The sequence below is a fragment of the Salminus brasiliensis genome, chromosome 4 (assembly GCF_030463535.1).
Source record: "Salminus brasiliensis chromosome 4, fSalBra1.hap2, whole genome shotgun sequence".
NCBI classification, from domain to species: Eukaryota; Metazoa; Chordata; class Actinopteri; order Characiformes; family Bryconidae; genus Salminus; species Salminus brasiliensis.
This window is the reverse complement of record NC_132881.1, coordinates 3,999,469-4,014,635: the sequence shown is the minus strand read 5'-3', so window position 1 is coordinate 4,014,635 and position 15,167 is coordinate 3,999,469. Positions and strand designations below refer to the sequence as shown.

Genomic DNA, 15,167 nt, shown 5'->3' with positions numbered 1-15,167 from the left:
GTTCTTGAGTGAAAGGTAAGTTTCTTCCATTGTGAATCACTTGTCTAAGACAGTGTTTCTATAGATCATCACTTGGCTTGAAATCTGTGCAATGCTGGCCTCTAGTGGACAAAGATTAAATAGGCAAAAACTGAAAGTATGACGTCACAAAGAACTGCATATTCAGAGCATTCATGTCACGTCTCAAGCAAAGACCAGCAAGACCAGGCCTTACTGTTACTGGTAATGTGGGTGACTCCACGATTGGGGTACATTGACTTAATTGAGTAAATGAGTTCATTTGCATAGTATTAGCACATGCAGCATCTGAGCTGATTTGTCTGAAACATTACTGCACATTACTGACCAGCCATAACATTAAAACCATCCGCCTCGTATAGTGTAGGCCTACCTCGTGCCAACAAAATAGCTCTGACCCGGACTCCACAAGACCTCCGAAGGCCTCTTGCACACAGGTCCTTACAGCAGTAGCAGCATTTTGAGACAGGGCATCCATGTATCACTTATCATCAGTTAAACTTGGGTGCCCGCCACCCTTTCTGGGTTTACCTGTTGTCCTTCCTTAGAGGACTTTTGGTAGATACTGTACACTACATACCAGGAACACCCCACATGACCTGATGCTTGATGTTTTGGAGATGTTCTGACCCAGTCGTCTAGTCATCGCAGTTTGGTTCTCAAAGTCAAAGTGGCTCAGATTCTTGCTTACCCTTTTCCCAGACCCATCATCTTCAAGAACTGACTGTTTGTTTACTTGCTGCCCAGTATGTAGATGACAGCCCTTTGACTTTAAGTTCCACTGTAATCGGATAATCAACGTTCTTCACTTCTTTATCCGTCATTAAATTTTATGGCTGATTGGTGTGTGTATATATTTGTAGTTATTTAATGGCATCCCAATCATGGGATCATCCAGGTGGACGAATTGCAGCAGTTACTGTACTGTAGTATTATAGCTGTTTGTTGTGATTTTTGTAAGTTATTGTTTTAGATTCTACTGAAATGTAACCATTAGATCAGTGATGTCAATTTACACTTACAGGCAGCCTTATGCAAACTGGAAGGAGGTTTCGGATACAGTAAGGCCTGTTTTGGACATGAGCAACACAACTGTACTAGAATTGTTCTTTTTGTACTAAAATTGTTAAAAAAAACTTTTCAAACATTAACAACAGTTTCAGTTCCTTCAACAACAGTTCCTTCTTTATGTGTAAAATATGCAAATGAACTTCAGTTTGACTGCATTTTGATGCTTGAGCACGCCATCTAGTGATAATTCTATGACAGTACACGCAATAGATTTGTAGTATTATTATCACCTAATAAACTGTGTAATGGATCATGATTTGTTCCTCCTTGGACCACTGTCTGTAGGTACTCACCACTGCGGACCAGGAGATCCCTCCACATGCGAAAATGCTGAAATTTCTAAAATGGCCAGAGTGGCCTTGTTTGGCCTGTGTCAAAGTGGCTCAGGTCTTCACGCGTGCCCATTTCTCAAACAGCCGAAGAACCAACTGCTCACTTACCCTCTAATAGATCTTTACATAGACAGTTGCATACACTGAACTGAAAAAAAAGAGGTACTAACATACTGGGTCATTCACAATACTGGGCTCTCCCCTCTAAGTAAGCAAAATTCGTTGTTCACTTCATCTGAGAGTGGTCATAATGATTTGGCTTATCAAAATCCTGCCGACATGATGGGGAGTAATCGACAAAAACATGCATCCCAGTGCGATAGCCGCCTCTTCTGATAGAACCATAATGGCTCAACGATATCTAGGAAGGCAGTGCAATGATGAAATGCTGCCAGTGACTGATGGTTTCACTCGGGCAATAAAATAAAAAAGGTTTTTGGTAATTTTGATAATTGCTGTTCATCCTACCAGCCTTTGTTCTCCCGGGAATTGCGGCCAGCAGAAGCGTGTGGTTAAATTTTATAGGGGTACCACGCTCCTCTAGGGAAAACGTGTCATTACAAAAGACAGAGCTCACTTTCATAATTTGCGTTTCATCAGATTTGAGTCAATTAATGGGATAAATTTGTACTTGAATCGCGTGTTTTTTTTGTCTGTCTGTCGCTGATGATTTGGACTAAATTAGCATTGATTTTCCAGTGGACAGTCCACAATGATTTGTAATTTAGTGCGGGGCCAAGCCTAATCTGTTCAGACAACCAACCTGCTGATTTGCAGACTTCCAATATAAATGCCTGTTCTGAATACTTATGAAGTCCATTGCTCTGTTCTGCCTTCTGCCACCTGCTTCTCTGCTGGATAATTGCTTGGACACTGTTCAGCTTGGCCAGGTTTCATTAGATGAGGAGGGAGGTGGCGGACGCTTTGCAGAATACGCAAGAAAGTAGCCCGGCAGAGGCGTAGCACCGGCATTCCTCGGGCTTTAGAGAGGATGGAAATGTCTTGAAAGAAGAGAAAACTGCAGGAAGGGCTGATCCAGAGCCCCTGTCCACACTCTTGTGTGATGCCAAAAGTGGTTCTTCTATGGCGTTGCTTAAAGAACCTTTTAAAAAATCTAAAAGTCTAGCTCCTCTGGCAGCCCAGCAAGCAATTGATCTATCAGATTTTAACATTTTTAAAAGAAAATGATGGAGCTTGTCCTGGGTAATATGCTAAATGTTCCTTTAGTTTCTGGTTGATTGTGATTTGTGCTAAACAACCTTTTTGCACTGTGGTCTCCCACTGGCCCACCACAATCAACCAGACAGTGGGCATTATTCTGACCACCACCTTCAGTATACTTTAGCTCACTCTGTACGCCAGCTTGTTAGCATGCCGTTTTACAGAAAGACATAACATACAATAACAAGACGTTAGCAGCAGTCCTGTTGTCCAAGTTGTGAGGGTGGTGCCTCCATGAGCAAGGTGGTGCCCATGTGGATGCGCCAGTTGGCAGCACTCAGCACTCAGCTCTAGACCCACTCGTTAGCACTCCTCCTATCCCCTAGCACATGTAACGCGTAATACACACCACCGCCATGCCGGCTGGCATCACACTGAAGTGATGTGGGGAGAGAGAGAGAGACATCTGTGCCAATTGTGCTCTCTCCGGCTCCTGTTGCTGATGACTCGCGATTCGAACCAGCGATCCTCGAGTCATAGTGGCATAGTGTCTTAATCCGTGAGGCTTAGTCGACTCTGAAACCATGTCCTTGGAGCACTTTTGGTAGGTGACCACTGTATACCGGGAACACCCCACAAGACCAGCCTGATTTTTGCTTTGGAGATGTTCTGACCCTCCAGTCGTCTAGCCATCACAGTTTGGCTCTTGTCAAAGTGCCTCCAACTTTTACTTTCGCCCATTTTAACCTGCTTCCAACACGTCATCTTCAAGCACTGACCGCTCACTTGCTGCCTAATATATCCACCGCTTGACCGGTGCCACTGTAACCAGCTAACCAGTATTATGGCTGATTGGTGTGTTTTGCTTCTCTAGTCTTTTTGTGCATAATTGTTGGGACGTTAGCTCTGGACAAGGCATCCTGTCTGGCCTTTTCCACCTCTGACCTGCAGAATGCTTCTTTCAGTAGTAGTAGTAATAGCTCTAGTTACCTCCCATCTCCCAGCTGCCTCTAGTTTCTGTTTCAGCTGCTGCTCCCTGACACCCAATGGGGCGGATTATTCCAGCACCGCTGGAGCCCGCCGAGACCCGCCGCGATGTTGGATTGCTTTGTTTCTCTGTTGTCTGCGTGTAATTAATGGGGTGTAATCACATCAAGAAACATGACTGATGTGTCACGCTCTTGGAGAAACTCCCCTCCCCTGCAATTAGAGCCATTATACTCACCGTAATCAGAAGTGCCTCTGTAAACAGCAGTGTTTACATTTATGCTGTTGGTTTTAACCATGTAATTGAAGCAAGACATCTTCTAATGACTTTGGATTGTACCAATTACCCAGCTAAGCCTTATTTACTTGTTACAGTAGGAATCTTATGTACTTGGAGGAACTGTTCTGAACGAGTTAATAAGCACGAGAGAGCAGTAAACTGAATTCTGTGCTGCTGCTGCTGCTAAAAGCAAATCAAGTCTCAAAGCAAATAGGTCCACACTCTTCCAGGTAGCATCTTCTAATGAATGTTGGCTTGCTGGCTTGTAAACAAAGTTAAGTTCCTTTGGGTGGAGCTAAATTGAATCTAGACTATTTTTTGTAATAAACTAAATAATAATAAAGTGTTTGTAACTGTAATAGGAGTTGGATACCATTAGACCATTAGGGACCATTAGGAAACTCCAGGTTATCAGCCTGTTTATGCTTGAATTTTCTGGCTGTCCACATAAACTGCATAGTAACTGGGTCTCTATAAATGATGGCTACTTGTGATGGGGAAAAGGAGCATTAGGGCTACACTTTCAGACGTAAGTTTGAACCAGTTAACTGGTTACGAGGCCCATTATGTTATGGGCAGAAGTCCTGAAGTGGTGGTATTAAAGTAGATTATACTTTTAGTCGAAAAGATTGGAATTGATTACATTACAATTGTAAGTACTAGTACTACAGTACTAAGTACTAGATAACATCTAGTACTAGATAACATCTTAAACCCTATGTAGCTCCCATGGTGAGATAAAATCCAATTTTATTTAGTGATGCACAATAATATTAGAAAAATATCAAAACAGGAAACATGAACGAAGACACTTCAGCCAGAAGCAGGTAGCTAAAAAAATTATATTTTTTTAACATATAATATTATATATTTTTAAATATTTAATATATAATATTATATAAACTCGTCTTTTTTTTACCAGATAGTGCTGGTGTGATTAATGGATCCTCTCAGTGCCGAAGAGATTGCAGCTGGTTGGCTGGGTTAGCTTTTAACGCATTACCCACTGCATAGCTTTTTGTCTACTTTTAGCCTATAGGCATTTCTTTTTAGTCACACTTCCATTTTCCCCGATGTAGCCATTGCATTTTGTTTTGATAGGCTTTCACTAGTGGGCTGAATGTGTGTACATTTTGGAGGCATATTTAATGTCAAAAGGTCAAAACTATAAGGTAACAGTACTGTTACTCATGGCTGTTTTGCTATCCTTTAAAAACCCTTTAAAAGTGTAACAGGGCATCTGTCACAGAATAAAGATCATATGAATGACCATAAAAGGAGTGAATGAATGCACGGCTGGACTTTTCTCCCAAGGATCAAAGGCTGTGTCAGATGGTCAGAGCTGTATAGGCTAGCTTACATCTTCTGCAAGTTGGCCTGTGCCTAATTAATCAAGCCCTGTAATAAATGGAAGGAGGGCATGTTTAAGTTGTAGGGTTTCTTTCTTTCTTAATTTGTTTTACTGCTCTACACATTTTAGAATTATACTGAAAACATTACAAAACACAACAACAACAACAACATACATGGGCAGCTAAAACAGCTAACACTGATCTGATTGGCTCAAAGAAATATTAACATGTTCCACTATCACAGGTATGACAGTATAATGTGTAGAAATTCAACTATTAATTCCTAAAGTTCTTAATTTTAGGAGAAAATGTATTTAAAAAAAAAAAAGTTATTATTTAAAAAAACGTTTTAAACTCTTGCGTTTGCTTGGAAATGAATTCCCGCACTGGTGCCGTCACTATTTCTTCACTAATTATTTGTCTTAGGAAGACATTTAAACCGTCAAGCATAAACCCCAAGATCATTAGTAGTTTAAATAGGTAATTTTCTCCCCAGTTTAGTCATTGCCTAATAGCAGGGGTTTTCGCTAGCGGGTGGAATTGGCTATCAAATGATGTCACCAAGCACAAAGGGTGAAGACTAGGACGTGCTTCCACCAAGACACAACAACATTCAGTTTCAAGCTTGGCATGACTACCACTTCTGTTATGCCAGCAAACCAGTCCTCAACACTGGCTAGCATCGCACTGGGTGATGGGAACGAGAGGGAGGACCACCTTACCGACCCAGAAAAAGAAAGGCCAGTTATGCTCTCTTGGACTTATGGCCACTGATGGCATCGCTGGGGATGGCCACAACTCAGGATCTCAAAACAACAACAGATCTAACAAGAGTTTTTGATGCTATTATCTTAATAGTTGATTTATAGTCCAGAAGACCAGTCCACAATTACTGCTGACTGTCAGACTGTACAACTCATTTCATGCTGGATTAAAATGAACTCAAAATAGTTGCTGTTGGTTTGTAAAAAACTACTGTATATACCGTGGATTCATACTGCATTAAAATCACTCCATAACTATTACTGCTGGAATTATAATTGGATATATAATCCAAAGGATAATATGGATTCATACTGGATTAAAATCACTCTACATGTATTACTGTTAGACTGAAAACCACACACACTTCAGATTCACACTGGATTAAAATCACTGCATTCATTGCAGTCAGACTAAACAGCAAACGCTGTAAATTCATACTGGATCATGCTACATGTATTACTGCCAGACTGAAAATACACACTTCAGATTCACACTGAATTAAAATCACTCTACATGTATTACTGCCAGACTAAAAAAAACTCACTTCAGATTCATACTGGATTAAAATCACTGTGCACTCATTACAGTCAGACTAAACACTACAAACACTGTAGATTCATACTGGATTCAATTTATTCTACATGTATTACTGCCAGACTGAAAATGCACACTTTAGATTCATACTGGATTAAAATCACTACATGTATTACTGCCAGACTGAAAATACACACTTCAGATTCATACTGGATTAAAATCACTCTACATGTATTACTGCCAGACTGAAAATACACACTTTAAATTCATACTGGATCAAAATCACTCTGCACTCATTACAGTCAGATTGAAAACTACTCCCATTGTAAATTCATAATGGATTAAAATCACTCTACATGTATTGCTGTCAGACAGAAAACAATACACGCTGTAGATTCATACTGGATTAAAATCTACATTCATTACAGTCAGACTGTTAAGAACTGCACAAACTGCCAATTCATACTGTATTAACAGCATGAATCCCTATATTAAGCACTGGCATTATGGGATATCTTCTGGTAAAGGTAATCCAGACCTTGTAGCGCTTTAGATAAATTGTGTTTGGTGCTGATTTTATCCACATAGAAGACAGGTATGTGTGACTATGCCTTCAATAGAGTTATTTCTCAGCTCTTCCACAAAGGTGTCAGTGACAGACTTCTCTAGTGCTTGGACACTCTTAGTCTTCAGACAGTCCTGGTCTGTAGGGAAATAGGCTGAAGGAGCTCCTGATATCTGGATGTTGGATTCTGCAGGATGAAAGAAACAGGAAGTAACACATGCAAAATTATTGGCAGTATTTTTAATTACTCTTTAAAAAGTGTCAGTAAATGCACAGAAATTCAGTGCAGCCAGTAATGGCCAATGAGCGCGGGAAAGTTAGGAGCACCTAATTACATTGCCCGCTCACTAGAGGCTTTACGAATGCTTCTTCTTGATGACCATAATCTCCTGATGGCAGAAGTGGAAGAGAGTGGGCTGGAAGGACGTGTCCAGAAAGGCACTTACTGTTACAGACTGCCAGCTTGTTCCCGCCCACGTATTGTGTTGTCCACTTGTGGTTAGTGGCAGCACTGCACTCCTCGTACACCTTCGTTCTCCTCAGAAAGGAGAAGTCCTGGCCCTGTAGGAGGGGGTGAAGTAACACCTGAGAGACGCTCTCACATCTGTTGCAGTGTGTTATTGCTTTAACACGTGTGTGTCCAGTTAAGATCAACCCATGTAGGTTCACTTTTTCAGCAGTCTTTGCAGCTATGATTTATTGTTAAAATATCCGTTTGATTCATTGTTCAAATATATGTTTGATTCTTTGTTCAGATATTCGTTTGACTCATTGTTCAAAAATTAATTTGATTCATTGTTTAAATATGTGCTTAATTTATTGTTCAAATATTTGTTTGATTCATTGTTCAAATATTCATTTGATTCATTGTTCAGATATTTGTTTGATTCATTGTTCAAATATTAATTTGGTTCACTTTTTCAGCAGTCTTTGCAGCTATGATTTATTGTTAAAATATCCGTTTGATTCATTGTTCAAATATATGTTTGATTCTTTGTTCAGATATTCGTTTGACTCATTGTTCAAAAATTAATTTGATTCATTGTTTAAATATGTGCTTGATTTATTGTTCAAATATTGATTTGATTAATTTTTCAAATATTCATTTGATTCATTGTTCAGATATTTGTTTGATTAATTTTTCAAATATTGATTTGATTAATTTTTCAAATATTGATTTGATTAATTTTTCAAATATTTATTTGATTCATTGTTCAGATATTTGTTTGATTCATTGTTCAAATATTCATTTGATTCATTTTTCAAATATTTGTTTGATTAATTGTTCAAATATCCATTTGATTCATTGGGCAAAAAGAAATGGCTAAATTAAACTTTTTCAAACATCTGATCAACTTTAACTCGAAATGTATATCTTGTATATCTTGTATATGTTTTTAAACTTGTGTAGTCACAATGTCCACATTTTGTACATTATGTTATGTGTTGGTATTGACAGATATGTACATGGTAAACATGAAATACTAGCATCAGGTCAAAATTCCCTTATCTGTGTGTCCCCCCCATGCTAAATGCAACCCCAATAATGCTGAAACGTTTTACTAGATAATTTTCTAGTGGAGAAATTCAATTCAAGTATGACAGTTATTTTCACTTTGATTTCCTTGGCAAAATCTTCTCTTGTCTAGTAAAACTTTGAATTAATTGAAAAACAAAAAATAAACCCAAGTAAATATTGGAATTGTTATATTGTTTTACAGTAAATTACAGTTATTATTAAATTAAAAATTAAATAGTTGATTATAATATTAACCCAGTTGATTATAATATTAACCCATTATAATAGTAATCTTACTGAAAAGTGGTTCTCAATGTTTTGCAGCATTTTTATTTTACAGTATTTATGATACTCAAAGCTTCATAGAGTTGAATAACTTGCCTTGCACCTGCATTCTGTCTTTTTCTGTAAATAAAATATGGATAATGACAGTAACAGCAGTTTAACTCTAAGAGTAAGTCCTTGAACCCACACCTCCCTAACTCAAGCTATCGTAACATGTAATACCAGCCCAATAAAGCTATTCTATATGTATATAAGAGATTAAGGGGTTAAATGATGCTAAACCTGCTGTTCATTTCTAAACTGTAGTTTACTAAACTGTACTTTTGTCAGCATCCACATGAGGGTGCTGGTGACCCATGGCCTTGAGTGTCTGTACAGGCGAGAGGACTGGTTCATCCAATGTGGGTTCTGTTTGTAGAAGCTTTAAGGTCTTTAATAAATTTTTTGTACCTCATTGCACATTGGTTTGCAGTAAATCTTCTCCTCAATGACCACACAGGCCAGTCCTCCTTTGCTAGGGATGACTGGAAAAGGGCAGTCGCCAGGCATCATGTCTTTACAGGCTGCAGATCAGAGAAACACTGCTGATTATACTTAGAGGAGTAAGAGAAGAGTTATGGTGAGAGAGTTAGAGAGGGGTTTTAAAGGAGCTAGGCTTGGCTTGTTCTTATTAACCTGTTTTCTGACGCTTTTCCAGAATGTCGGTCAGTCGGTGCAGGCTGTCAAGTAAAGCCGCCGTATCATTGTCTCTCCACTGAGCAGCATGTAACTGGAGGCATTCCTCTGAGAGCTAATTCAGAAAAGAAAGAAACATCGGAAAGAAGAGCACTGAAGACTTTATGAAGATTTGATCATTTATAGAACCAACTCTCTCTTTTTACCTTCTCCGAGTAAATGGCCACCCAGCCCGACCTGCTGGAAGATTGCCCACTGAGGTCCCCTCAACCTGCGTCAGACCATCAGACCCCCCACCCACCACCACCCATGCCAGACCAGCTGCACACCCTCCTTCTACTGCTACCTGTTTAATGACCATGTTCAAACCTAAATAGACTCTTAACTATCTGCCACTATTAATAATATCACCACTATTAACGATCTACACCATAATTATTATTTTATGATTATGATCAGAGCAGTTTAACAGTTTAGATGGTTTGGTAATTTTTATCAAAAATTTATAAATAGTTCTGATCAGAGGAGGAAGGGTCGGGTCCCCCTTGTGAGTCTTGGTTCCTCCCAAGGTTTCTTCCTCCAGCTCTGAAGGAGTTTTTCCTTGCCACTGTCTCCGTTGGGGCTCACTGTGGGTCTTGGATCCTTTATGTCTTCTTATGTTATTTCTTTTTTTGTCTGTCTTTTACTAATTACTAATTATGTAAAGCTGCTTTATGACGACAACAGTTGTAAAAAGCTATACAAATAAATTTGACTTGACTTTTCTGTAAAATTTAACTGTTGAATTTCTTTAACAGCTTGGAAATAATATAACATATTCTATGTGCCTTATTGCCTTGTTTCCCCCCAATATGTTAATAATAAATACATACCTTGGTTATGTAAATATGAATCACTACTGCGGAACAACCAAGTGAAATTAACGCAAAACAGAAAGGTCTTGTTCTATTATTGTACTAGTTCATATAGTTTGACAGACACACTTTAAAAAAGGGTTAATTACAAATTTTAAGTCAGTTGAGCTTAAATATAAAGTAATTGTTCAATTCAAGCTAAGTTACCTCAAAAATTTAAGGCAGCAAGTTAGCATTTGCATCTAATTCAGCTCATAAAAAGCTTGTAAAAAGTTAATTTGCTTTTATTTATTTATGCATTTGTTGGTGGATCAATTATTAATTTGGTTTTGTACACATTTACAAACAACCAACCAGGAGAGAAAATAATAAAATAAATAAATAAATACATTTTTAAAAGCAGAAGAAGAAGAAGAAAAGGGAAAAGAAAGGGAAAAATAAAAAGGTTTTGAGGTAATTTTGAATGAAAAGTCATTTATAAAATTGCATCATATTAAATACTACAATAAACTAAAAGAAGTACATTCATAATCTTTTTAATTTAAACATGAACATAAAAATATATTTAAACATGAACATATAAAGTTAACAGAACAAAAAATATATATTTGATTTATTTCAGTTAACAATTCCAGTTATTTACAGAAATGAATATAAAAAAATCGGTAGCAATTGTCTATCTTACTCTCTCATTTATATTTTAGATAGATTTACAGCTATAATGACCACAACAGCAGCATAATGTTTAAAAAAAGTTTAAAAAGTTAACTTAGATTTGAAAGTAAATGTACCTGTGAACTTTTTTTCCTCAGAGAATAACCGTAACTGTGAACTTCTAACTGTTAAAGTAGAGCTGGAAGGTATTAAATGTGTGTCCGTGATGTTTTTTTTTCTCCTATCATTTTTTTTTTTTTTACGGCAGAAGTGAGAAGAAAACAGTACCTTCAGGTTTTCCAAGAAGTGCTCTAAAGACCTGCTAGGGCAGCTGGGTGAACTGGTCTCTGCCTGAGCGCCACCTGAGACGAGCACTTAAGAGAACACACACAACAGCAACAATCATCCAGTTTTTATGAAGTGAAAAGCCTTTTAGCACAGTGTCTAGTGCCTTAATATTCAGCCCACTGAAACTGAGCCTTTGCATACCATCTCTAGAGAACGCACGCAGTTCAGCTTTTGGCCTACGGTCACATTCGGTTGCTTTATTAGAATGGACGGTCATATTAGAAAAGCAGAGCTGGACCATCAGCTCATTAAATGGAGTTTACCTACCTAGCGTCAACCACAGCCATTTGAAAGCCCCCCATGTCACAGCGTCTGTCATGGTCGCAGTGCTGTAGCGTTCGTCAGTTTTGTGACTCTATTTGTAGCGGTTGGGTAACTATGTGTTGGGTAAAAAAAAAGAAAACACTGGCTTTGTTGACTTAATTACGACACATGCAAATGTTGACCAGACCCTGACCGGAATTTCTGATGATTTTGCAACAGCAGTTAAAGGACGGGTTTGGTAAAAAACGTTCTTTTTCCCAAATGTGGAGAAAATTACATTAGAATTTACTCCTTTGAAAGACAAGCTGTTTACTGGCAGCAGTGAAAACAAGGCTCATCAAGTTACGATGGCTCTTACAGACATAATGTAAAAACTTTGCTGCTCTTTTTCAAGTAAATCTTCAGAGTTAAGGCTTGATCTTGAGCTTGACTTGTTGTCACTCACCTTTGGACTCAATCTTGACTTAGACTTTTGAAGGCAGTCTTGAATTTCGTTCGGTCTAGCTGTCAATTGGACTTTGCCATGACTGGATCCTTTCCCCCTGTAGACTGTCTTGACAGGATCTTACCGTCAGTTGGACTGAGTCTTGACTTGATCTCAACCCCCTTGAGACTCTATCTTGACATAGACTGGCTCAAACTTGGACTTAATCCTGATTTGATTTTGGACCTCGACATGGCCTCACTCTCAACTGGACTTGTTCTTGACTTGACCTCTACCTACCTACTCTGAGTCTCTGGACTGTACTGGACTCTTGTCTTGGTCTTACTCTGAATTTGACGTTGTCTCGCTCTCAATTAGACTTGGACTTGATTTGAGTCTCTGCCTTGACATGTTCTCACTCTCGTTTGGGCTTAATCTTGGCTTGGTTTTGCTCTCATTGGACTCTACCCTGAATTCCAGCTCTCAAATGGATTATCAGTCTTGTCTTTTATTCTCTGTCTGGACTTGGCCTAGCTCTCATTTGGACTTTGTCATGACTTGATCCTGTCCCCCTGTAGATCCTTTATTGACATGGTTTTGCTCCCAATTAGAAACGATCTAGACCTGATCTTGGATCCCTTTACACTTTGCTTTGACGTAGTCTTGGTCTTAACTGGACTTGTTCTTGACTTGATCTCGTCTCTGTCTTGCAGTGATGTCACTCTCATTTGGACTTAGACACTTCAGACTGTTTTGACGTTGTCTTTTGCTCTCATTTGGACTTTCTGAATGTTCTGAATCTGTTTTTACATCCTCAGGTCTCACTCTCATCTGGACGTGTTCTTGACTTGATCTTGCCCCCTTTTAGACTTTGTCTTGAGCTGCTCTGGCTCTCAATTGGACTTGTCCTTGACTGCATCTTGGCCCCTGTTAGACTCTGTCTCAGCCTTTAGACTGGACCTTGCTCTAAGATTCAGTCTTGTTTCTGTCTCATTCTCAGTTTGACGGTCTTGCTTGGTCTTGATTTAATCTTGACTTCATTTAGACTGTCTTGACCTGGTTTGGCTCTCATTTATACTTGGTCTTGACTTGATCTGGACCCACTTTAGACTCTTGTCTTGTTGTGGCCTTTTTGCTTTTATTTTGACTTAGACATGACTTGATCTCAGCATCCTTCTGAATCTGTTTTCACATGGGCTCACTCTCATCTGGACTTGTTCTTGACCTGATCTCTGTCTTCTTTAGCCTCTGTCTTGACATGCTCTTGCCCTCATTTGGACTCATTCTTGACTTGATCTTGTGTCCCCTTTATACATTGTCTTGAGCTGGTCTTGCTCTCAATTGGACTCGTCCTTGACTGCATCTAGCCCTGTTAGACTGTCCTGACATGATTTCATTTTCAACTACACTCAGCCTCTAGACTGGGCCTTGCTCTAAGATTCAGTCTTGTCTCTGTCTCATTCTCAGTTTGACAAGGTCTCGGCTCGGTCTTGATTTAATCTTGGCACCCTTTAGACTGTCTTGACCTGGTCTTGCTCTCATTTATCATTGGTCCTGCCTTGATCTCGGCACCCTTTAGACTCTTGAAGTCTTGTCTTGGTCTCACTCTCAATTAAACTTGGTCTTAACCTGAGCTAGGCCATCTTTAGACTTGGTGTTGACTTAGTGTTTAGACTCGCTTAGGGTTTAGACATCACTGTACAAGCATTTCCTGTGACATTTTGCCTTCGTCTTGCTCAAATAACGAACAACCAAGAACTGTTCAGAGTAAACCTGCCTGCAATGAAGGCTTGTGCTGCTAATTAGTTTGTCTGTCATTGCAATATTATTGATTTAGATGAGCACAGGTGGGCCATTTAAGGACACAGCTGTGTCCACACTAAACACAGACATGGGTCACCAAGAAATCAAGTGAACCATCAAGTGAGAAAGATCAGATATGAGCAACAAATCGAAATTGATCAACACAACTTGTAATGTGAACGTACCTTAGATCTCAATCTCAGGCCTTATTTTTGCTGGTCTGTGGTAATTCTGCCCAGGCTGAGTGAATGTTTCTCTGGTTTTCTGACAGCTTCTTGTGTGTATTTGTGCTTATATTTGTGTGTGTGTGTGTGTGTGTGTGTCTGTGAGTGTTTATTCGTGTGTAGGTGGATGAAGCTCTGTTGAGTCTTGGCTTAGTCTGACAGTGGCAGGTGGGGAGGAGCTGACTGTTTTGGCAGGACTTCTCTCCCAGCGAGACTTCTCCCAAGCATTTCTGTCTGTCACTGCAGTCAGGGACACACAGCTCCCTGCCAAAAACTGTATGTGAGTGTTAGTGTGTGCATGCTACATGTTACATTTAAAAATTAAAAACCATTTCCTTTTTGCTACTGAGGTTAAGGTTAGATGTAGAGCTAGGCTTCGTATTACATGTAGATACTTACATGTCCTGGAAGTATCTGTCTGACTCACTAGTTCGTGACTCCAGATACCGTAGGGTGAACCTATTGTTGACGGTCACTCAATTGCGCACTCCCACCTGGTATAATCTCCATAGAAAAAGCACTGACTGTGGAATGGGATGGGTTGGAACCATCCAGGGGTATAAAGTCTCCAAGCATTAGACATTTATATTACATTATAGAAGTGCTTCTCTATTTACCCAAGGACAACCACAGCTAGTTTGAATAGACTCAAAATTCACTACTAAACACAAGTCCATATGGAGACCATAGTACTTTACTCTTCACCCAAGTACTCTCGGAAGAGGAGGGTCTTCAGTCAGTCAGGTTTGAAGACAGTGAGTGTTGGACACTTGCAGGACAGAAAAAAGCCTGGATGCTTGTCTTCCGTGGATCTTAAGGGATGACAGGTCGAGCCGAGCTGTACCTGAAGCTGGAAGAGCTCTTGGTGCAGATCGGCTTTTGACCATTGCCATCAAGAACGGACGGGCTGGCTGGTCCAGTCTTGACGTTGTAGGCCAGCTGTCGATCATTGCGCCATTGTTCTCTGGAGCAACGATGATCCATTATCCACCAATTGTCCTTCCTTGGAGCACTTTTGGTAGGTACTGAACACTGCATGCTGGAAACAAGAC

General features: G+C 39.5%; 1 protein-coding gene across 1 annotated transcript; it reads right to left on the bottom strand.

The window, feature by feature from the left end:
- Window positions 1–7,076: 7,076 nt before the first annotated feature.
- Window positions 7,077–13,007, bottom strand: LOC140553930 (uncharacterized). The gene is made up of 6 exons (XM_072676719.1): window positions 12,914–13,007; window positions 11,341–11,414; window positions 9,545–9,659; window positions 9,320–9,432; window positions 7,512–7,626; window positions 7,077–7,252 (listed from the first exon to the last, which is right to left on the bottom strand). Exons 1-6 carry the CDS (start codon window positions 13,005–13,007, stop codon window positions 7,077–7,079), a joined length of 687 nt encoding a protein of 228 aa, XP_072532820.1.
- Window positions 13,008–15,167: the final 2,160 nt, after the last annotated feature.